The following is a 26,045-nucleotide window of genomic DNA, read 5'->3' as shown; positions in this document are numbered from 1 at the left end:
TCCGCTGACGGCGGCAAAATTATCGCGGCTAATTCAATATGGGCCTTAATGATAATGTAAATTACGATTATTATGTTATACAGAGTTTGGGACTTTACCTACAGATACTGAAGACTATAACTATTATGGTGCAGGAAAACCTAATGTTTTTACAGCATAACCTGAAGGAGGGAGAAGGCATCCTATTCACCCTAACTGTATGCTCTAGGCACCTGATGCAGAATACAGACCTACTTAAAAAAAATCAGACCCACATTCAGAGTACCAAGAGTCTACCACAAATTCTTACCTTGAAAAGTTTTATTAGCAGTGGTTAGACCAGTTCTAGAAAATGCTTGGACTGTATGGGCACGATTCAATTAAGCGCGATGTAAATAGCGCCGGGAGATAGCTCCCGGAGCTATTCAATTCATTGCGCTGTTAGGTCGGGGAAGGCTCGTTATCGCACCTTAAACAGGGTGTTTAGGCGCGATAACGGGCATTCCCCGACCTAACTTCGCGGCGCGAGGCTGTTTTCCCGGCGCTAAGGGCAGAAAACAGCCTCGCACCGGGACTTTTGTCGGATTTCTTCTCTCATCCCCGGAGGGATGAGAGAAGAAATCATTAGTCGGACTTGTCAGCGCGGTGTATTGAATAGCTCCGGGAGCTCACTCCCGGAGCTATTTACATCGCGCTGAATAGAATCGAGCCCAATGAGCATAATCACCATTTGTTTGGGAAATATCAACCAATCACATTTCCTTAGACAAGAAATGTCAATGTTCCAAGATACTGTGATGATAGTCCCTGAGTCATTATAACATAGTTTTTTTATGTGTTTTAGCATAGACCTGAAGTGAGCAGTGACTTTATATGGTCTAATACACTCACATCTGCAAATAATAAGTATATTAGAAGTCAGCAAGCAGTGTTGTGACTGAGACCCACCTAGTATTCAATGTAGCTCCATGTGTTAGGGTAAGGGGCACATAAGGGAGCATTGCTATGCTCCCGCATTCAGTACTTAGCTATGGTGTAAAAAGGGGCATGGCCACAGCTTAGTGTGGGGCGTGGTTAAGCCTACCCTGCATTTCCAGGCCCCACAGAGGCCCGGACACAGGTAATCTGTACCCGACACCCCCTTTCTCCTTTTCTTCCCCTCAGCTGTGACCATATAAAAACATCAGAATATAGACTTCTAATAATTGCTATAATATACAACAGAAAAATATTATTTGTTACAGTACACAAGTTTTAATAAAAACTCAAGGGTCTGACATCAGAAGTTTCTGTTAATTATTATTATTATTATTAAATTATTATTATTATTATTATTATCAGAGCATACTTGATATACAGGTCAGTTTACACATTAATTCCCATGACTTTTGTATCGCAAAAAATGTATTATTTCACAGCTACTTCCTATTGAATATTAAACACATTCTAAAATCTATTACACTGTATGTGCGAGTTAATTTTTTTCTATTACAACATGATATGTTTTTCATATACAATAAAATAAATATCCAATATAGAAAAATAATTTAATATAGATAATTACTGTTGTTTTTCTTATAATTAACCTATATTTATGGTAAATATTTTTAAATGCTATTAATACTTTTTTCTTATAATTAACCTGTATTTATGGTAAATATTTTTAAATGCTATTAATACTTTTTTCCATGCCACATACATCCTGCAATTTCTGTCCATCTGTTTAGATATTTCTCTTATTTTGTAAAATTCTCTTAGGCCATTTTTGCATCTGCATTAAAATATTAAACTGATTTTACAAAGTGCCCATACACAGAAAGTAAAATAAATTAATAAAGGGATAGTAATCAGTTTGATAATTGTGCTTACAATACATGCAATCTACAATTTTGCATAATATATTTACCTGCCGTTTACACCTTTTTAACTATATTTAAAATAATAATAATAATAATAATAATAATAATACCATTACTTTGATATACATACAGAAGACACATGCAATGTAAAAACATACTGAGTTTTACAATGCATTTCTACAGGATTAACATTAAATGGCAGCAGCATCACCTGCACACACTGGATTTAGCCATTATATCAATAGACCAGCGGTTCCCAGACTCTGTCCTCAAGACCCCCTAACAGCCCAAGTTTTAAGGATATCCATGCTTGAGCACAGGTGGATTAATTAATACCTTAGTCAATTTGATTTAACCATATGTGCTCAAGCATGGATATCATTAAAATCTAGACTGTTAGGATGCCTTGAAGACTGACTTTGGGAATGACTGCAGTCTGCAGAAGACCTTACAGTGTCATCAGTTCACTAGACAGCCATGAAATCAATGAAGCCATCATTTTGTGAGCTGAACAAATATTCATGTATATGTAGACCTTGCTTGCCAACTTTTTACTTGGGCCCAGCGGGAGGTGCAGGAGGCACAGATGGAATGTGTGGCACTGGGAATTGCATTGTCATTCCGCTCCAGCAGCTTCACGGTGCCACAATTTGAAGTAGTTTGCAACAGTAGACGGGGTCACAATGAGGCAATTAACTGCAAATTGGCTCATTGAGCCACCGGACTGGGAGGCTAGTCTACTCTTTTGGGATTCCAGGAAAGCTTCCTGAAATAATATATAAGTTTCACATACATTTCTGGGGGTATATTTACTAAAGTGAAAGTTTTTAGAAGTGGAGATGCTGCCCATAGCAACCAATCAGATTCTAGCTATTGTCTTCTAGAAGGTGCTAGTTAAATGTTAAGTAGAATCTTATTGGTTGCTATGGGCAACATCTCCACTTGTAAAAACTTTTAATTTTTGCAAATATACCCCCTGGAGTTTAGGCAAGTATAATGTAGAGGCTAGGAATTACTAATGTGTCTTTGCGTCAACTGGAGATGAGAACATTTTGAAAACTGTTAGGCTTAATATTTGTGTTGTTCTACTAGGGACAATTTTCCCAACTCTATCCACAAAATGCAAATGTAAAAATATAATGAAGATTTTGCATTCTTCGGAATGCTGACATCAAAAGCAGAAATTGAGGATTTTTCGTATATATTGCTGGAAGTTCATATTGTGGTGTCAAACTTGATTTGCATGTTGTTACAGGTTGAGTCTCCCATATCCAAATATTCCGAAATACAGAATTTATTTAGCATGGCTGAGATAGTGAAACCTTTGCTTTTTGGTGGTTCAATGTACACAAACTTAGATTAAGGTACAAAATAATTAAAAATATTGTATAAAAATTACTTTCAGGGTCTGTGTATAAGGTATATATGAAATATAAATTAATTTCATGAATGTACACAAACTTTGTTTGAGCCATAAAATGATTGAAAATGTTATATAAAATTACCTCCAGGCTGTGTGTATAAGGTGTATATAAAACATAAATGCATTATGTGTTTAGATTTGGGTTCAATTCCCAAGATATTTCATTATGGTATGCAAATATTGCAAAATACAGAATATTCCGATATCCAAAATACTCCTGGTCCCAAGCATTTTGGATATGGGAAACTCAACCTGTATATTGTATTATATTTTTGTGAAAATATAAATAAAGTTCTTTAGAAAAACAAAAAAAACCACATCTCACCACAGTATTGCGAATTTCCACTTTCAACACAACACCGCTCAATTGCAGGGTCACAGGGTCAGGACTGTAACACTTAAAAGAGAGCGGTCCAATTTTTTTACTTTTGGAAGCTACAAAAGAACATGTCAACCTCCCTGAAACTTTCTGCCCAACACTCACTGTGGTAAATGGCTGGAAAATTATACCTGATTTTATATTTTTACCTTTTCTTTTAGAACTGCAATCAACGTGTCAAAAACAGAGCTGCCAGTACCGATGTGGAATCAGCAGAAATGGCACGCAGTGCTACTGTAGGGAGGGCTATGATTTAGCAGCAGACAGGAAAAGCTGCCTAGGTAAGAGACTAATTGTTTATGAGATAACTATGCTCTTTAAAACGTGCCAGAGAGAAAGTCAAACTTTGGCATTTAGAGGCATCATATTGCATCACTAGGAACTGTAAGCCTGTGCAGTAAACTACCTTAGCATCCTCCTGCACACTTTACGAAGGATTCAGCGTGAACATTTGCATAGATTTGATGCAGCCATGACTATTTATGATGACTGCAATAGCTATCCAGATATAATAAAAAAAATACTCTGCAGTCTGCTCAGAAATCTAACACCTAGGCATCAGTCCCCATAAAATGCCTTCATTGATTTTACAGCTTTTATAAATAGCTGCATAACTGGCACCTAACTGAAGCAGGGAGATCTGCATACACAACAAATTATGCTGCTTTCTCTCTATTTATTTCATATCAATCTAACATCTACCTGTATCATAGCTGTTACTTATATGTATCTCTGTAATCCTTGTTAAATGGGTTTCCCTGTGGGATATCTCTTTGCATAATATTTTCATGTTGGACCACAATACCCCAAATGGTTTCCCAGCTCATATGAAAGAAGACACTTCCCAAACCAGTGGCAGAGCTCCCAACATTTTCAGTCCATGACTAGGGCCAGGTGATTGGCAACATTCACACTCACCAGGGACTTGACTAGCACAGAAAAATGGTATGCTGCCTCGTACCTCCCTCCAAATACCAAACCATTCCTGCAAACCAGAGGATTTGGAGATACCTCCCAACTTTCAACACATGGGAAAAGATATCCAGATCAGGAAGGCGCTCCATAGTCCTCCAGTCAGGACTATCCTGCTAACTTTTGGGGAGTTGAAGGGTATTCAGCAGGTGAGTGTTCCCTACTAAATGCAATAGGTAGACAAATAGGTGCATTTATGTAGAATCTTTTACCAAACTTTCAAGTGTCCCCTGAAAAATTACCTCTTCAGGCAGCTTCAAATTCTTGAACTTAACCTCTGTAGGCTTTACTACCCAATTATCACGCCTCTACACAGTTTACACAAAACTTACTTGTGTTCTTTTTCAATACTCGAACAACACTTTGATCTGAGACCAACATTACTGTGATTGTGACCACCAAGTGCTTTTTACCCTTGCAATCTGGCTACACCAAGATGCAATATGTGGCATTTAACCTCATGTATTCATATTACCCTATATATTGCAAGCTGGCGAGCAGGGTCCTCTTACCTATCTGCCTGGTAATACCCAGTCTCCTTTTATTCCTGTGTTTGTACACCATTGTAAAGTACAATAAAATATGCTGGCTCTATATAAAGAAATGTTATTAAGCAAATAGCACATTTGCATATTCTGTTGCTAATAAATGAGCCTCTCACAATTTCTCTCTTAAACTAATGGGGTAAATTTACTAACAATTGTGTCTGGCCCGTGTTGGTCCGAGATTAAGCACAGGTAGGAACGATTGTATACAGGGTTTTTGTTTTTTAAAGAAGACCGGATATTTACTAAGCTCTCTTGTTTGACAGGATTGTGTTTTACGATGGTGTATGTTATCTTTCCTACCCATCACTTTCCTAGCCCAACACTTCCGAACAAGCAGCCTGCACATATTAGTGAGATACAAGCAAGCTGCTTGTGTGTATATTTTTGTAAATTAAGGGTTAATTTGAGTTAAAAAAATGGCGTGGGGATCTCCCCTCAAAAACATAACCAGCCCCTGGCTCCATTAGCCAGTCCTTATTGTAAGAATATGGGGTACAAAATGTGTAGGGTTCCCCCATATTTTATGAACCTGCACTGGGCTCTGTGAGACGGTCCTGGTTTTAAAAATATTGGGGGAAAAAATGGTGTGAGGTTCCCCGTATTTTATATTTTTAAAACCAGCAAACTAGCAGGAGTGTAATGTCACAACCAGAGGACCCTTTCACCGGGTCTCCTTGCCAAAGCATTAACACTACAAACTAATCAGCACAGGCCCGGGATCCCAGTATACGCTGATTGGGTGAGAGCAATTAACAGCCACACGGCTTTCAGCCAATCATCAGGCATCATTTACTCTAGAGCAGCCTCTGATTGGCTGATGGCCTGGCAACTGACATCACCCACGAGGTTTCTGTCACTTGCCGGGGAAGAGATGTATTTGGAAACACATACATCTCTTCAATGTCCAAACTGGTCTGGGTAAGTCTGTTTGTTATTTTGTATGGCTGGGACTCTACTGGAGAAGAGGACCGACCTGCGCCAGGAGGTAGGTGAGTATTTTTTTTATATTTTCGGGATATTCATGTATTTCTACTGGAGATGGGTAACGATCACCAGTGACAATGTAAGTATAGTATGTGTAGGTGTGGTATACTTTCTATGTTGTGTGTGTTCTGTCTGTATAGTGGACGTACCGGTGCCAGCCACCTGCTGGCACTTGTAGCTCCACAAGTGCCAAAGGACAGGCATGCTGGAACTGGTAGTTCCACTATATAAAATGGGTTGGGAATGGGATCCCGACGGTTGGGATGCCGCTGGTCAGAATACCGACAGTGGCATCCCGACAGTCACAATCCTGACACCTGTAGGTAAGTACTGCTAACGCTAACCTGTACCCTGAAACTAACCCTAACCCTTCTCCATTGCCTGACTAACCTTCCCTCTAGTGCTTAAACAAAACCTCCCCCTCCCTGCACCCTAAACCTAACCCTCCTCACTTAGTGCCAAACCTTAACCCTCCCCCTAGTGCCTAACCCTAACCCCTAACCCTACCCTAAACCCCAATACTTAAATTTGGTATGCCAGCAATCTGGATTCTGGAGCCAGGATCCAGACACTGTCAGGATTCCAGCACCAGTATTTAGACCATCAGCATCTCGCACGCCAGGATGCTGTCTACATCCTGTAAAAAAACAATATTAGCCATTCAATATTAACACTATTACCCCTGCATCCACTGACCAGGCGTGCAGGGAAGAGCCACGGGATTTAGCCCAGTATTGGGGTGCTCAAGAGAGGGGGACCCTTTATTGGAGGTGTCCATTCTTCCCCTGTGATACCTGGTCTGGGCTGACTATTTTGGGGTGCTAATGCTTTGGCCAGGGGACCCGGTCAAAGGGTCCCCTGGCTGTGGCATTACACTCCGGATAGTTTGAGCCTGTGCTGGTTTTAAAAATATGGGGAACACCATGCCATTTTTTTCCTGTATTTTTAAAACCAGGACTTGCTCACAGAGCCCAGTGCTAGTTCATAAAATACGGGGTACCCGTACACATTTTGTTCCTCGTATTTTAAGAACCAGGACTGTGTCATTGGAGCCCGGGGCTGGTTATGCTTTTAGGGGGAACCCCACGCCATTTTTTTACTGTAGATGATGGTGTACTTTTTTCTATTTGTTTTTATGAGCACTTTATAACTTCAGATTCAGCGTCTTCACCTCTGAAAATACAGAAAAAACACCCGGTTTTGCCATAGTAAATTTCCGTGTTTAAAAAAATTATACAATACACCCATGACTGCAAATTCGGACCAAAACGGATCTTAGTAAATTTACCCCATATAATCTAATCATCATTACTCTATTTGTACCATAATGCTGTATACATCGTTCTCTCTCTCACTTCTCTATCCCTCTTCTTCACAAAATGCTGTATATTTGTTGCATAGGACAGAATGGGTATAAATGTGTCATTATTATTATTAGATTATTTAGATGATCTTATTTCATAGTAAATAATTCTGCTCAGTTTTTGAAAGCATAATATAATATATAAATGATTCATCTTTCTCCATCATATCTCTTTCAGATGTTGATGAATGTTCCGTGTACGGATCGTGTAGCCAGACTTGCAGAAATACACAGGGTTCATACACTTGCAGCTGTGTAGAGGGATACTTAATTCAGTCTGACAACAGATCATGCAAAGCAAAAAATGGTAAGTCATTATTTTATATACAGAAACATTTGTTTTATATTGTTGCTTACTGTTTGTTTGCAAATGAAAATAAGAGGTCACTACTAAATACAAAATGCAGGTACTGTAGATACAATAACACAAGTCAGTTTGGGGATGAATCGTGTGTGTTTTCACTACATATCCTGAATCGTATGTGTTTCCGCACTACGGGAATTCGTTTAAATCCCAGCAGTCGGGATGCTGACGCTCAGAATCCCAACACCAGTCAGAATCCCGGCACCTGCATCCCAACCACAAGTAGTATAAGTGTAAGGCACTAGGGTTGGGAGGGTTAGGTACTAGGGGGGAGGGATAGGTTTAAGCACTAGGGGCAGAGGTTAGATTTAGAGTGCAGGGAGGGAGGTTTAGGAGTAAGGTTAGGATATTTACAGACAAGTGTCGGTATCCTAACCCTGTCAGGACGCTGGCATCGGAATTCTGACCGACAGCATCGTGAGCACCAGCATCTCGTACCCAACCCTGCACTCTATATCCTGCTTTGCTGAGAGCATGCCTCTACTGGCTATACTGAGTTTTACGCAATACAGTAGCATCTCCACATGTGGCTGAGGGGACATAACAAGGGTTCATACGTTGGCTAAGTTTAGTGATGAGTCAATGGAATTGCTGCTATGCAGTATTGTGCATACACAAAGCTACAGTATGCCTGTTTTCAGACAGATCTCTTGCACCAGGGATAGAGCTGATGCTAGTGCAGCTATGAAACCATGCACATAGATAGGGGCAATATCCCTATTTTTCTCTGTGCACACAACATAAGTCATTTACTCTGCATTGGCCCCGATATGAGAAAGCTTCAAGTAAACTTCACAAATGTTTTTGCAAATGTACAAGTAAATGCTCCCATACATTCAAAGGAATTGAGTTTTGACATTTAAGGTATTTTTGTTATTCACATCAGTGCAGGCTATTATCATCTGTTATCAGCAATTATTGGCTCTGCACAACTATCGGCTTACTGTAATGTAGTATTATTTCAATGTAATAAAAATGCTTTAAACTATTTAGCACAATAATATTTACAATAAAACAAGGTCTTGCTAATAAAGAGGGATGGTAAGGGGGTAAATGAGGATATTGAGGGGACAAGGGTAGCCACTATGAAAAATTGGAGAAAAGAGTCTATGAAGCTCCATACAAGTTTCATCAGGATTTGTTTTTTTGGTAAATTACTATTCATCCCAATCTAAATATTATGGTAAATGTGCCCAACTAGTAATTATTGCACTCACGCTCCTTATAATCAGCGATGGATGATAAACCTACTGTGGATATTCACCTATATTAAGAACTCTAATCTAAATCATTGCTTCACAGTTGTGCGTAATTGAATTTCCTGGGAGAATTAGCATGTGTTATGTTAAGGTAATAGGGGCTGATGCAAGATTGAGCTCAAGTCAGTTTGCCGAACGTATTTTATGCATAGTTGTTGATCTTCAGGCTGCCCCTTCCGGGAGGGAGCAGCCAGATCAACATGGCAGGGGTGGCGTGGCCGTCATGAGGGGGTGGGGCCAGATAGCTCACTGTCATTTGTGGGCAATATTGCTTCATGTGCCTTTTTTTATTTATTTTTATGTGATGTGATCGCTTTTGTCCTTTATGGTTCCAATTTGGAATAAATAATCATTCTGAATAAAACCGACCACCTTTTTTTATATCAGCTGGATAGAAAAGGAGAGTCGCAACAAAGAAACCTTTATATGCAGGAACCAAGGGGGACTTATGGTGAGTGTCTGTCCATAGACCTTTAAGGAGTGTGACTTGTATAAAGAAAAGGAGGTGTTAAAGAAACCTTTCAGTGAATGGTATTTGAGTGCCTGCGGTGAGTTCTATCCATTACAGATCCTCAGATTTTGGAATGAAGCAGTGGTGAAGATACACTGCAAGAGAAAGTATAATTTTGTGTTTCTGCACTGTGCATGGAGCCTAATTCTGATGTGGATGGAGGTGCTGAGCACAGTGCATAGTACCGATGTTTGGTACTTTGCACATGCCCAGCACGGGTCTGCGACATAGGACGCAGTACGGCATCACAGCATCAGACTGTCTGTGATAGTCTGATTCTATTTGAAACGGAGGCCTGTTGCCACCTTTGTGTGGGAGGGATAAGGCCAGGATCTCCGTCAGAAGATGGAGATTTCCTGGCCTCTTTGTTGTATCTGCGGCAGCCGGCTTGCGCTACCCCGTGGGTCACACAACTGGCAGATGGTGTTGCAGATGAGCCAATGCTGCGTCCTACGATGCAGCCTAGATCACTAATGCAAGCAGGAGGCGTGATGCTTCCTGTTGCATTGCCATATTAGAGCTATCGCTGCTGCTGTCATGAAAAAAGCAGTAATAGAAAATTTGTCCACATCTGAATCAGGCCCATGTTGAGGAGCAACGCGGATGCAAGTACAGACAACACAGGGCCGTATGCAAATTAGTCTCATCTACATTTCTGACTGAAGAGGCATAACTATAGTAGGCCATTTGCATGTAGGCAATGTTCAGTCACGGTGTGTTGAGGGAACTACGGAAGCATAACTATGCATGTTTCCAGATGGATCACTTCAAACTCTGCATATGGGCAAATACCCACATTATGCAAGCAAATTCAGCTGACTTATCATCAGCTCTGCATCAGCTCTAATGCCTAAATGCTTCAAATACTCAGCAAGTTGTCTATGGGAAAATGTTACGTCTATGAAACTATAAGGAGAAATTAACCCATTTCTTATAGTAGCTATTATTGAATATCAGGCAGCAGATGAAGAGATGTATGTGAATGTTCCAATATATTAGGGAACATTACACTCTTCCAAAATGCTCACCTGAAATTATATTCCTATTCCATTTAAATAAATGATTAGCTGCGGTTCAACAATTTTAAACTCTAATAGCTTTACTTTTCTGATATACATTACAGTTCAATTAAAATATGCTTTCAATAGCCATATTTAATTAAACGTCTCGGCTGTGTCAAGGATTTGGGCTGATGAATTAACTTGACCTCTTTTTCTTTGCCATTACATTTTGTTCATGCCGCTTCTAGCTGATAATCTGCTTTGAAACCTTTGATGCTGTTGACACGCTTTGAATAGTGAAGCTTTACTCAGAGCTGGATTAAGACCTAATTGGGCCCTAGGCAAGACACTGGTGAGGAGCCCCTCTCCTCTTTCAAAATATAAATGAAACATAGAAACTGGTTAGGGTCATATGGACCCTAAGCAGGAGCATGGATGAGTTAGCTCTGACTTTACCTGATTTAGGATATGAGGTATCCTACAATGTTCTGTTGATTTCTATGCTACAGATTAAATTGCCAACTGCAAATTTGTAATACAAGGAAAAGGGAACAATACGCACCTACTGTAGATATGCTCACCTTAAGGAAATTATCCACCTTGGAACAACTTCAAATAATGGGTTAATATGTACGATTTTGCAGCTTTACATGGCTCTGGTGTGCATTTCAACAAATAATTTATGACACCCATCTACTGTATATGACTTGTATATAAAAGTTCTCTACTGTATCTAAGGACAAATAACCTATTAAAAAAATTACTTGATGATAACACCTTAGTGAAAAACTGAGTACCCAGAAACCACCCTCCTGACAGACTGGAGAGCAGGCACCATCTACTTAAGCACTGCCCCCTCGCGGTAAAGTGCCACGATACGTGGGTCAGTCAGGAGGAGACAGAGCCAATATGACGTGATGCCATTAGAATTGCATCATTTGGCTCCGCCCCCTCCTGAATGACCCACGAACTCCGGCTTTTGTCGCTAGGGGGAGGGGCCTAATGACATGGTGCCAGCCTGCCAGGTCCCATCCTCATCACAGGTCTACAACCCGCAGTTGCTGCAGTGTATGTATATATATATATATATATATATACTTTGACTGAAGGTTGCAGTTGTTGTCTTTTTTTCAAACCTTGAGTGCCGCCGTCTCTGCTACGTTTGTAATTGGTTCATGTTCCATGCACCTTTATTGGAGGGCAACGGGGTAAGAAACACTTTGTTAATTTGTGCTTGTGAGTGCCGGACTCCAGACTCTGGATTGTGCTATATATATATATATATATATATATATATATATATATATATATATATATATGTATGGGCATGTAAGTGTGTGTGTGTGTGTGTGTGTAAAACCCCCTGTAAAAATCCTGCGTTTGCCCCTGAGGTTTGGTGGGGGGGTTTTTCAGAAGAACAAAGCAGAGAGGAACCGAACATCTAAAGGACAAAATAAACTTTGTCCTGTATTTTGTTTTGTTAGCACAAGAGGAGTGTTCCCTTTTTTTACTGTTTGTGAGGAGTTGTACATTGATTGATGCCTCCTTGACAAGTATACTGTATACTATGGAGCATATCTTAATTAATCTTTTGGGTGGGTAGATGTATATTGGTCAGGGATCTGAATGACATTTTGAAAAGTATATATATGTATACATATGTCCCAAAGGCATGATAGATAAGTAGTAACTAAATGATAATTTTCCTTTAAAGATGAGTTTTTAAACAAGCAAAAGTTAATTTTAAATTTAGTAGAGTTCCTATACCTTGTCTTTGATATACTTTAGATACAGTACCAGATGTTAATGGTCCCTAGACTACCACTCTTCTGATAGGCAATAAGAGTTGTCAATGCCCCTCTCAGATCGCCACTAAAATGGCCACTGCTAATGGCACAATATTGGTGTCACTGAAATATATTTTGTGTAGCTTCGAGCAAAATTCAAATAATGAAAGTATGTCCATTAACACAGAACTAGTTAATTCAGGCTTCAGTGCGGCATTTGTGCAATGAATAAAAATGGAGGATTCTGTTTTTCTCTTGTCTACATAATTCATTAAAGCTGTCAACCCCTGTAGGTTGAAAGGAACAAGCTCTATACAGAGTGTAACAAGTTGGAATCAATATTGTGTTTTAAGGAAAAAATTTAGACATGAGATTTTATTTGCCTTTCGGCAAGAAAGCTGAAATTTAATTTGCCTTTGAGTTATGGGGAACTTGCATATAATGTTTCATGACTAAAAATATACAAGTTGTTATGTTTTCAGTCCTTCACATCATTCTACCACTGTAAAATTAGTACTGTACAATATTTGTGGAACAGAAAATATTTTTTTACTGGAGGTTTATACAGCTTGAACCAATAATGGGGATTCGAACGATTAGAAATTTCCCAATTAAATAAATGCCCTAACTCCTTAAATTGTCAACAAATTGCAAAACAGGATTATATATTATGAACTGCAGATTAACGAATGATGATGGAATTAGAAATACCTCTATGCTTTTATCAGCAGTTGGATTAAATGGTTAATTCATGTAATTTCGTTATTAAGAGGGACAGAGGAATGAATGCTCTTGTATTCAAAGCATAAGGCATAGCAAATCTGTTTGTTTTTTTCAGAAACTACAAATTATATACTAAAGTGTACCCTCTATACACAAGTGACAAAGCAATGAATTTGTTAAAAGCTACATGACTTCAAAACCAACCAATCAGACCTGAAGCCAAGACCTAACAGAACCTACTCTGGGGTTGGTTACTGATGTCTAGTAAAACTGATTCAGTGGGTGAATGTTGACCTGTAAAACTGATTCACTGGGTGAATGTTTACCTGTTAAATTGATTCACTGGGTGAATATTGACCTATAAAACTAATTCACTGGGTAATATATTGACCTGTAAAACTGATTCACTGGGTAATATATTGACCTGTAAAACTGATTCACTGGGTGAATGTAGACCTGTAAAAGTGATTGCACAAAGTGTAATATAATTGTATCTTGGTCACATCCAGTGATAGGTTCATGCTGGGTAGCTGTACAGTGAAATAGAAAAATAGTGGATACAGAACAGTCAGTATCCCAGCAGCCGGCGCCAGAATCCCGATGTCCTCTCACAATACTGATGCTGGCACCCTGACTGCCGATATACCAAAGGTAAGTAGCGGGGTGGGGGGGAGGGTTAGGGGTTAGGGTTAGGCACTAGAGAGAAGGTTAGGGTTAGGCACTAAGCGGGGAGGCTTAGGTTTAGGGTGTGGGGAGGGTTAGGTTCAAGCATTAGGGGGGAAGTTAGGGTTAGGCACCAACGAGGCAAGGTTAGGGTAGGGAGAGGGGGAGAGTTAGCATACCGAACAATAAGTGTTGGTATGCTAGCCCTGTCGGTGTGCCAGTGTCGGGATTCTGACAGCCAGGATCCCAACTTCCAGCATCCCATACCCACCCCTTACTATAATAATGTCAATTTGTCAGGTGTTTGGTTGTTGTAGCAGATTCGTATTATGATAATGTCCAGTAGTTAGGCCATGTTTACTACAGCAGTATTCCATACCTGTGTAGAGTGTTACACAATTAGATTAAATTTTCTAAACAGCAAAGTACTTCTGTATTGAAAGTGTTTATAAAATACACAACATTTGGCAACGCTTTCAAGATATCTTTTTTTTTAATCTTGCCCAACTATTTAGAATCTATCGACCTGACTGATTTCTGTGTCACTGTCACGATTGACCTCAATTCAGCATAACGCACTTAGCGGAACTGATCACCCTAGAATCATTGGGTATTGTTTATAGTGATAATATATAACTACTTTCTCACGTTCATCAGTCTTTTACATTCTGAAGATGTAATATCTGGGACAGCTTCCAAGATCATATTTTAAGAATGCTGGGAAGTGGAGGCTGTTGGCTCTAATCAGGCTCTACAGTCTGTCACTGTCAGTAGCAAACTGTTGTCTTACCACATGCTGAAGAATACATACATTCAAATGATAACATACATCCTTTCTTTGATTTAACCACAGGACATCTTCCTGCATCCTTTTGTTAAACAGTTTTTTTTTACAATATTATGTTTTTAACTCTTGTTAAAATGGATTGAAAACAAATGTTAAACAGGCAACATATATTTTACATTAATTACAGCGGTTGCTTTGTTTCATTACATTTAACTGTGCATGTCTTGACTATCTCTGAACAGAGAAAAGTTGGAAATCTTCTCATACAGTATCAGTCTCAAAGCTTCATAGCCCAGGGCACATGTCAGTCTTACATCGCAACAACTGAAAATGTAGTGTGCAATCTATCAAAAACAGCCAAAGGATACATTGTGGTGTCCACTCTGTCCTTGAATCTGCACAATCATTGTCACAAGCAAACCGCTCCAGGACATTTGAAGCTACAGTATGACTGTAAAGCTGGGTACGCACTTGGTCGACCTGTCGACCTATCTGCCGATTGGTAACTATATACACAGTTACCAATCGTCTGCCCAATGTGCGAGGCTTGACAGATCAACTGGGTGGGCATTTAAATTGCCCGCCCAGTTGAGCTATCAATTACCGTCGGGTCCCTGCAGCATGTGTACAGGCGATTTGCGGGTCGCCCGTACACACGAGCAGATGACTGATATATCTTTCAGATATATTGGCCATCTACTGCACAGCAGATCGGAAATGTCTGTGAACAACATCGCTCACAGACATATCCTCTGTACACACCGGCGATGAACTCTCTATCAGTGTGTATCCAGTTGTGTGCTTATTGCTCATGGAATTGTAAGATAGAAAACAACCAATATTTCCAAATTCCAGGGCCACTTTGACATCTACTGGGCCTCAGTACTAGGTGGCATGGCAAGTTGGTTGGAGTCATAGCCACAGGGCTATTTTTTCAGACGGAATGCCGTTCCTGAAGCTCTTTTGAAAAACGTTGCAATCAGGAACAGCATTCTGGAATCCGCCTGTCAGCAGCACTGGCAGCTGTGTGAATTGGCGCCAGCCACTCCTGATTGGCTGCCGGTCCACAAGCTGTGACTGGCTCGTGGCTGGCACCTCATTCTAACTCCTGAGCTCTGCTAAGCATGAGGAGCTGTCGGAGGGTGGCAGGAGCAGGGTTTCAGGTAAGTACAGTGTTTTGTGTGTGTAAGGGGCACTACTAATGTGGGCATTGTATAGGGGCGCTACAACTGTGGCCATTGTATAAGGGGCACTACTACTGTGGTCATTGCATAAGGGGGTACAACTACTGTGGGCATTATGTGTAATGGGCACTATTACTGTGGGCATTGTATAAGGGACATTACTACTGTGGGTATTGTATAAGGGGCACTACTGCTCTGGGCATTGTATTGGGGAAACTACTACTGTGGGCACTATGTGAGAGGGGCACTACTACTGAGGGCATTGCATAATGGGGTACAACTACTGTGGGCATTATGTGTAAGTGGGCAATAGTATTGTGGGCATTATGTGTAAAGGGCACTACTGCTGTCAGCATTGCATGTAAGGGGCACTACTACTGTGGGCATTGCATAAGGGGCACTACTACTGTGGGCATTGTGTATAAGGGGCACTATTGTGGGTATTGTGTTTAAGGGGTACTGCTGTGTGTCATAATGTGAATAAGAGACACTACTATGTGGTGTTATTTGAGTCAGGGGCACTGTGTGTGGTGTAATGTGAATAAGATTGTGTTACTGTGTGGCGCGCACTGTCCCTTTATAAAAAATGGGAGGAAGGGCACAAATTTATAGTTTGCAAGGGGGTGGCGAATACCCTACCACTGGCCCTGTTTCCAAGTAGTTGTATCTCAAACAATTTTTCCTCTTATGTTTATGGCCAATTCTGTTGCTTGTTAATCAGTGTGAGCAGAATATTAGATTTTCAAACTATGTTAATATAAGATGAGTTAAAACTTCAGCTAACAAGTAGATAGGTTATAAACATCTTTAGTATCATCCTCTCTTTTCAGCAACAGGTAGCAGAAGAGTTAATAATAATGATTAGAAAACCATCTTTATCCACTGGGACATGAATAAAAAAATATCCTCACAATTAAAAGTCAGGTTAACCAAGTCTTTTTATATTCTTTAGAACACAAGCATTTCACAGCAATAAAAAATGAATTTTGAAGCTTAAAATTAATGTGAACCATTTCCAATCTTGGCATCTTAATACAACCATCTGAAATATAATTTATTGATAGCACCAGTTTAATCAGTAAGATTTTGTTGGCGGGCTTTAGGGGATTTTCCTGAAATGTGTGCAATTTCTGTTTCATGAGAAGTATGGTGGACATTAAAAAGATGGAGAAGAATGCAATTAATTACTGCTTGGTTAGATGCACTTTGCTTATCACAATGTCCTTACAGAGATATATATCTATGTTAGTTAAAAGAATAGATTGTGTTCTGTCCTTGAGATGTTGATCAGACCATCTTGCCAGCTTCTATTTTTCATTTTTAAATACTGTAATACCTTGATTCTGGGCATTGAATGAAAATGAATGTAGATTAAAATGTTGCTTTGTTACTGTAACAACTGAATCAGACTAATTTTGTAATTACATATGTCGGTGCATTGTAAACTAAAAGTTTTCATCTCTTGGCATGCTTTTGCATAGAGTTTTCGTTAGCTCTAAGGGTTCTAGTCAGTGCTTAAAGTGGTCCTAGAGAAGGGGGCGAACTTACCGTCCTCCACCCGAAAAAATTACAATGAATGCCTCTCAAATGAAAGGGGTGTGGTCAGAAGAAATGGGCGTGGTCACACAGTAGTATTCCCAATTCAAATTACACCACTCAGTAGCACAATCTTGATTCACCCAAATAGTAGTGGCCCTTATTCATGTCTGACACACAGCAGTGCCCTTTTTACACATTGCCCACAGTTGAACCCCTTATACACAATGCCCACAGCAGTAGTGCCCCTTATACAATGCCCACAGCAGTAGTGCCCTTTATGCAAATGCAATGCCCATTGTAGTCGTACCCCTGATGCAGTGCCCTCAGTAGTGGTGCCCATTATGCAGTGCCCACAGTAGTGGTGCCCCTTATGCAGTGCCCCCAGTAGTGGTAGTGCCCCTTTTGCAGTGGGGAGGGGGGGCAGTGTGAGCATGGTGTACACACACAGTGGGGAGGGGGGGCAGTGGGAGCAGGGTGAACACACACAGTGGGGAGGGGGGCAGTGGGAGCAGGGTGAACACACACAGTGGGGATGGGGGGCAGTGGGAGCAGGGTGAACACAAACAGTGGGGAGGGGGGGGCAGTGGGAGCATGGTGTACACACAGTGGGGAGGGGGGGCAGTGGGAGCAGGGTGTACACACAGTGGGGAGGAGGGGCAGTGGGAGCAGGGTGAACACACACTATTGGGGAGGGGGGGCAGTGTGAGCGGGGTGAACACACACAGTGGGGAGGGGGGGCAGTGGGAGCATGGTGTACACACAGTGGGGAGGGGGGGCAGTGGGAGCATGGTGTACACACAGTGGGGAGGGGGGGCAGTGGGAGCAGGGTGTACACACAGTGGGGAGGAGGGGCAGTGGGAGCAGGGTGAACACACACTATGGGGAGGGGGGGCAGTGGGAGCAGGGTGAACACACACAGTGGGGAGGGGGGGCAGTGGGAGCATGGTGTACGCACAGTGGGGAGGGGGGGCAGTGGGAGCATGGTGTACACACACAGTGGGGAGGGGGGGCAGTGGGAGCAGGGTGTACACACAGTGGGGAGGGGGGGCAGTGGGAGCAGGATGAACACACACAGTGGGGAGGGGGGCAGTGGGAGCAGGGTGATCACACACTATGGGGAGGGGGGCAGTGGGAGAACACAGGTATTTTATAAAATATAAGAACTTCATAATCCTAAACTTCAAGTGTAGCAGCTCAACCAGGCAGTTAGCATGCGAACACAGCTTCAGAAGAAAAGAAATCCTATCCAGCAACTATCCTGCTCTGCTCTGCTCAGTACTTACCTCACACACAGACAGCAATGCTGTCACAACCAGGGTTTCTCGGCATGCCGGCCGGCAGGTATTACCTGTGAGGACGCTATGGCGAGGGGCGTCTGGCGGTGGTGCTGGTATCTGGCGGGGTGCATTGGCTGAGCGTAGTCCTGTGCAGGCATACTGTCACTCTGGTCTGGTTAGGCCTGGTGGTGCTTCCGTTCCGCTCTGGCATGGGCGCCGCCATCTTGCCTCCAAATGTGTGACCTAGTCGCCCTATCGTGGTGTGTCACATGCTCTCTCTGGCCTGTCACAGTGCAGCCCTGGGTATTTAAGGGAGTGCTGAGCTTCCTCTCATTGCCAGTGTAATGTGTTTCTCAGCGAGAGCTGAGATAGAGAGTTCCTGTGCTCATTCACCTGTCTGTTGGGATCATTACCTAGCCTGCTTCACCCTGCCTGTTCCAGTCCCACTGGCTCCTGCCTCCTCCTTTGCCTCTCCCTTGCCTGAGTACCTGTGTCAGCTGTTACCCTGCACCTTGCCTCCACTTGCAGTTTCCCTGGACATTATTTCTCAGCCTGCAATTCACTTCAGCCTGCCATTCACTTCAGTCTGCAACTCATTTCAGCCTGCAATTCTTTTCAGCCTCACAAACCCTGGAATACTGGACTACCTTCTGTTATCACTACCTGGACTTTTTCCCATTGCTTCACTACAGTTTCCCAAGTGCACTTCAGTGCTATACCCGGACTTTTTGTTTTTTCACATTCATGTCTGTTAAGCCTCTCATTAAATACTCCACGTTTATTTTTAAATCTGCTTCAGTGTCTGCTCCTTTTACCACCCCGGGCCCACAACAAAACCAGAACCTCACAGTTTGCACTGGCCCCATGGACCCGGCCACGGGACAGGAGTCTGGAGCGGATTTATTCCGATGTATTGCAGACCGCTTGGAAAACCTGGAAGCTATGCAACATCAAATGGCTCAGTTTCTACAAGAAATGTCCAAACGACAGGATAATCTGCAAACCTCCTTGTCTACCTCTAATGTAACTATAGTTACCTCTACTACTCCACCTGATAATACCAGTTGCAGGGCATCCCCTCGACTACACCTTCCTATGCCAAGTAAATTTGACGGCAACCCCAAGCTCTGCCGCGGATTCCTGAATCAGTGCGATATACATTTCACCCTGCAGCCTGACAACTATCCTACTGCTAGAACCAAAGTGGCCTACCTGGTGTCTCTATTGTCTGGTCCCGCCTTGGATTGGGCTTCCCCACTCTGGGAGCATTCAGATTCTCTACTGGACAAATATACAGACTTTGTAACATCATTCAGGAGGATTTTTGATGAACCTGGGCGAACTGTATCAGCCTCATCTAGCATTATGTCACTGATACAAGGAACCCATCCCGTCAGCCAATATGTAGTACAGTTCCAGATTTTGGCATCAGAGCTCAAGTGGAATGAGGAAGCCCTCACCCCAGCTTTCTAACATGGGCTTTCTGACCATCTGAAGGATGATTTGGTCACCCGCAACCTTCCTACTAAACTCAATGATCTGATTTCTCTCTGTAACAAGGTCGATCTCCACTTTAGAGAATGTCAGGCCGAGAAATAAAGAACTGACCATACTAAGTCTGTCACTCTTCCTTCCTCTACCTGTCCATCTCCTCCTCCTACAGATGAAGAACTAATGCAGGTGAATCATACCCACCTCCCCAGAGAAGAACGCCAGAGAATATCAAAAAACCTCTGCCTATATTGTGGAGAATCGGGTCACCTGGTGGCCTCCTGTACCCGCAAGCCGGGAATCGCCTGTTTCTAACTGACCCTGGGGACATCAAGTTAGGAGTAATCTGTCCGTCCCCAACTTCCAAAGACTTTGTCCTGATCTTGGCCATAGATGTCAAGCCTAAACCTGCCTTTGTCACTGCTCCATTCTGCAAGTAAAACTCAATTTTTCCACAGCCCATAGAGTAATGGATCCACTGAAAGAGTCAACCAGGACCTTGAGACTTTTCTAAGAATATTCATGTCATCATCCCAAGACAATTGAGCCGAGTTACTGCCCTGGGCCGAATTTGCGCACAATGCCTCATATCATTCCTCTACGAATCAAACTCCATTCCAGGTTATTTACGGTCTTCACCCTCGAGTACCTGAATTCTGGAGCCTGCCGGCTTTTGATGTTCCAGCCGTAGAGGATACTGTACAGAGATTTGCGTCCATATGGGCTCGAGTGAGCACTGATTTGGAGAAGACGTCCTCTCGCTACAAACTACAAGCAGACAGGAGGCGAAGGAAGGTACCTTGCATGAAAGTTGGAGACTAGGTTTGGTTGTCCACCCGGAAACTACACCTAAGAGTCCCTTCCATGAAGTTTGCCCCAAGTTACATCGGACCCTTCTCCATCACAGAAAACATCAATCATGTGGCTTATCGCCTTCAGCTTCCCTCTTACTTAAGAATTCCAAACTCCTTCCACATTTCCTAACTTAAGCCATTAATCCTAAACAAGTTCCTTAAAGTTCTCCCTGTTCCCCCTCGTATCCAGACTGCTAGAGGTGTGGAGTTCGAGGTCTCCCAGGTTCTGGATTCTCATGTCCGCAGGGGTCGATTGCAGTACCTTCTGGATTGCAAGGGTTACGGCCCGGAAGAACGCTGTTGGACTGATGCCCAGGATATCCATGCTCCGGCACTCGGCAGGAAATTCCATGCTATCCATCCTGAAAAACCTGGTGAGTGTCCTGAGGCCACCCATAAGGGGGGGGGGGGTACTGTCACAACCAGGGTTTCTCGGCATGCCGGCCAGCAGGTATTACCTGTGAGGACGCTATGGCAAGCGGCGTCTGGCGATGGCGCTGGTATCTGGTGGGGTGCATTGTCTGCTCGTAGTCCTGTGCAGGCATACTGTCACTCTGGTCTGGTTAGGCCTGGTGGTGCTTCCGTTCCGCTCTGGCATGGGCGCCGCCATCTTGCCTCCAGTCATGTGACCTAGTCGCCCTATCCTGGGGTGTCGCATGCTCTCTCCGGCCTGTCACAGTGCAGCACTGGGTATTTAATGCTGAGCTTCCTCTCATTGCCAATGCAACGTGTTTCTCAGCGAGAGCTGAGAGAGAGAGTTCCTGTGCTCATTCACCTGTCTGTTGGGAATCGGTATAAAATACCGCCCGCCGCATGGCCATGGTTCGATTCGCGGCAGCGGCAGCCCAACGCTGGAACAGATCCCGGCAGCGGCAGCCCAATAGCGCTGGAAATCCTGATCGTCCCTAGGTAAGTATTAATTAACCTAACCTACCCCCCTAACCCTAACCCTCCCTTAGAGGTGCCTAACCTGCCCCCCAAATGCCTAACCCTAATCCCCCCTCTAAGTGCCTAAACCTAACCCCCGCCCTTCCCCGCTGCCTAAACCTAAGTCCCCCGGGGGGCTGCCTAACCCTAACCTCCCCCGGGGGTGCCTAACCATAAGTCCCCCCGGGAGCCCTAAACCTAACCCTCCCCCCCCCCCCGCGGCTGTCCACTCGCGGTGCCTTTCGCTCGGCATGCCGGACACCGGTCTCCTGGCATCAGTGAAATGAGCGGCATCTACATCTAGACGCCGGGCATTTCACCCTCGCCGGGATATGACATTTGAGAAGCCGGCTGTCGGTATAATGTCAGCCAGCTTCCCGATCGAATTCCGTCTGTTGGCATCATTACCTAGCCTGCTTCACCCTGCCTGTTCCAGCCCCACTGGCTCCTGCCTCCTCCTTTGTCTCTTCCTTGCCTGAATACCTGTGTCAGCTGTTACCCTGCTCCTTGCCTCCACTTGCAGTTTCCCTGGACATTATTTCTCAGCCTGCAATTCATTTCAGCCTGCAATTCACTTCAGCCTGCCATTCACTTCAGTCTGCAATTCACTTCAGTCTGTAACTCATTTCAGCTTGCAATTCTTTTCAGCCTCACAAACCCTGGAATACTGGACTACCTTCTGTTATCACTACCAGGTGTTTTTCCCATTGCTTCACCACAGTTTCCCAAGTGCACTTTAGTGCTATACCTGGACTTTTTGTTCTTCCATATTTATATCTGTTAAGCCACTCATTAAATACTCCACGTTAATTTTTAAATCTGCTTCAGTGTCTGCTCCTTTTCCCACCCCAGGCCCACAACAAAACCAGAACCTCACAAATGCTCCATAGGTGCTGGCCTCAGCGTCCGCATGAACGGTCCTCTCAGGGCAGCTCCTCTTAACGCAGAGGGAGAGACAGGCGCGCGATAACATCATCACACTGTCTCATTCCCATCTGAGTAGAGGGGCTGTGACCAGATTGGAGTTGGCAGGGCGGGCGGTGGACCAAACTGATCATACAATTGTAGCGCCGCCCACCACCACATTAATATGGCCTGGGCAGCGCTGGTGGGCAGGCCGGCCGAGCAAAAAGGGGTGGGCTGGCCAGGCAAGCTTAGCCACTAAAAACTTGAGCAGAGTGGAGCTCATTCAGGCTGGCAGCTGCAGCCCACAGCTGCCAGTTTCTGAGGCTGGGTAAGGTGGGCGGACGGAGGTGGAACTGGTTCCGCCTCCAATTAGAACTGATGGAACGCAGTTCCACCCTGTTCCGGCCCACTTTAACCCCTGGTTCTATTTAATCTTCACGTTTTAGCTCTGTAAAAGCAGTAAGCGTAGTCTTTTTCATGAAAATGGCTCCGATAATAGCCCAATCCCAGTGAAGGGTGAAAAGTAAAGTGATAGATTTAACTTTTAATAAAAAGTAAATGACCATATGCTCACTGCGGTTCGGCAGCAATATAACCTTATTAGTTAGGAGATCCCCACCTCCTAAATGGAGACAAATTACCTGTATAGGATTAAGGTATGCGCCTGATTGGGTAAATTATAGGTGCAGGTAAGTAAATAGAATACTGCAGAGCATTGGCAATAAGTAAGTGTTCTTTTATTATAGAGTCACAGCGCTCTAAAGATCTGATCAGATCTGTGTTGTCCCCCTCTCAACCAACCTTCCCCCCCTACCCTTCTTACCAGTATACATACTTGCTCATTAGGCATTATCTTTAGAGTACTGTGACTCTATAATAAAAGAACACTTACTTATTACCAATGCTCTGCAGTATTCTAATTACTTACCTGCACCAATAATTTATACCTTAATCCTATACAGGCAGGGTTGGACTAGCCCACAGGGGTACAGGGGAATCCCCCGGTGGGCCCCACTGCCTGTGGGCCCACCCCCTCCTCTAGTGATTAGGTTCAAGACTGCACTTGAACTATACATTATACATAACATTATACTGCACAGGACTATGGTGTATTTTCTAGAATGCATTCCTGTTATTAATTTGGTACATTATCATGCATGCACTAGCAGTATTCACTATATATACAATTTTAAGGAGCCCAGTCCGTGCACTCTCTAATGGTTAGCCAAGTTGAGGCTGGCCACACCCCCTTTAGAGGCTGGTCACACCCCTAAATATGGGCCCCTATCACTTCATTCTCCCGGTGGGCCCTTCATGTCCCAGTCCGACACTGTATACAGGTGATAGATTTCACTTGTCTACTGTACATTCGCAGCCAAAAGATACAAGCTACTTGAATGCAATCTAAAAATTACATCAGCCAAGCTCTGAAAAGCTAATTATGGGGACGATAGTAAAGAGCAGTAATTTGGTTAGGCTTATCTTAAAATTGCGGAAACAGAAAATATTTAGATGATAACTAGAACTTTAAATTGTGATAGTGTAAAGGTACTGTACAGTCCAGTTTTTGAATGATGTCACACTTTCATAGTATAAGATGATGGCAGCATGGGGATAATTGCCATCAAGAGAAAATCACAGGCAAGTAAAGTAAAAAAAAAAACTAAAAGTAACATAAATGTCCTACTTGTAGGCTGGGTACCAAAATGGCTTTTGTGTTTAAAAAAATGCATGTTCAAAAGTCATGTGGTACTGTTAATTTATTTGCATTTGGGAGGTCAGTGGACAATTTCCTATGTATTTAACTTTGTTTTACAGTATTAAATGAACGAGGTTGCATTTGCATAATGCAATGCTGCCTCAACTCTCCTAAATACAAAATAACATTACAAGTAACTATTAGGTGATTTGAAACAATGATTTCCATTCAGACCCATTTATGGGCATTGTATTAGCACTGAAAAAAACACTAATACAAAACACAAAATTAAAACCAGTGGGTATGAGGTCTTGCTGTCATAACATTACTTAACACCAGGTAGGTTCAACACCAAGTTTAAATAGCATGTAAAAATAATTATATAGGAAACTCCTTTAAATAAAATACAATACTAGCTGATGTTCCCGGTTTAACCTGAGTAGACCTTAGGTAATTACTATTTCCATATCCTTCATCCCATTTTAACTTCATTTACATGCTTAGTTCACTTTATGCCTCTGGGGTAAAGGAGTGTGGTAGTAGCCATTTAAATAAATTGAGTTTTTTAAACTTTTTTTTTTAATATGTATGAATTGAAGGTTAATTATAAGACAATTGTAAACCTTTTTTTTTCTCTACTTAAGGTTATCTTTGTAAACCACATTGGTAGTTCTCTCCTCAGGTGCTAGGATCACCAGGCTGCTGAGTGAGTATGGAGCAGACCACGTCGAACTGCCCATGTGAGAATCAGTCCACCCTCAAGTCAATCCCTGCCACCTTCAGCGACTGTCCCTGGGACTTGTTGATGGTCATTGTAAAGCAGACCTTGAGGGGGAACTGCAGCCTCTTGAACTCAAAAGGGTACTCTGATGGTATGAGTGGTGTACGTGGTATGAACAGGCACTCTCGAGCACAGCTGGTAAACACTGTGGCCTGAACGACATTCCTGTGCAGGGCCTTTACTTGCAGCCTAGTGAAATTGCAGAGTTTGGTCGAGTTGAGGTTCCACAGCAACATCACTGGAACCCCCACTTTGAGCAGAAGCTTGTTGGCTGTGAGGCTAGGAGGATTGAGGGTGTTGAGGAACTCCATGGGGTACTGGACTGCATCAGCCATTTGCAATACTGAGTCCACAGACCTGTTCTCCATTTCTGCCCCTTTGAACGACTAAAGTAGAGTGTCATTAATGATGGTAGCCATGTTGTTCTTTGGGGTCAGAAGAACAACACAGCCGGATATCTGCAATATCATGGTATATGCTGGCTGTGAGGTCTGCTAGGGTCTTCACTACTGTGCCTAGGCCTGCAGGGATGGTCACCTTTCCCTTGCTCTCTGTCCCCTATTTTGAGTAGGATTTTGGAGTATTGCCCAATAGAGACAATGCCCCTCAAGTGAACCCTCATGTTCTTCCTGAGAGTTGAGGGGCCACAAATGATGTCTTGTTGCATGTCTTAACTTCGGCAGTTTGACTTCCCCTCAGTACTACTGGCAGAGTCTGCTGGAAGTCTCCAGCTAGTAGCAATGTGACACTCCCATTGTCGCTGATGGCTTTGAGGGTTCTGTGCA

General features: G+C 42.9%; 1 protein-coding gene across 1 annotated transcript in view; it reads left to right on the top strand.

The window, feature by feature from the left end:
• The window catches only part of LRP1B (LDL receptor related protein 1B), a 1,691,377-nt gene that overhangs the window by 715,886 nt on the left and 949,446 nt on the right, over window positions 1-26,045 (top strand). The window contains exons 4-5 of the mRNA XM_088474914.1: window positions 3,802-3,921; window positions 7,686-7,814. Coding sequence (XP_088331040.1) covers window positions 3,802-3,921; window positions 7,686-7,814 — 249 coding nt within the window. The remainder of the gene's footprint in view (window positions 1-3,801; window positions 3,922-7,685; window positions 7,815-26,045) is intronic.

Source organism: Taudactylus pleione, unplaced genomic scaffold, assembly GCF_031769625.1.
Source record: "Taudactylus pleione unplaced genomic scaffold, aTauple2 ptg000156l, whole genome shotgun sequence".
Classification (NCBI taxonomy): domain Eukaryota; kingdom Metazoa; phylum Chordata; class Amphibia; order Anura; family Myobatrachidae; genus Taudactylus; species Taudactylus pleione.
The sequence above is the reverse complement of the archived record's forward strand: the minus strand, read 5'-3'. Positions and strand labels throughout refer to the sequence as shown.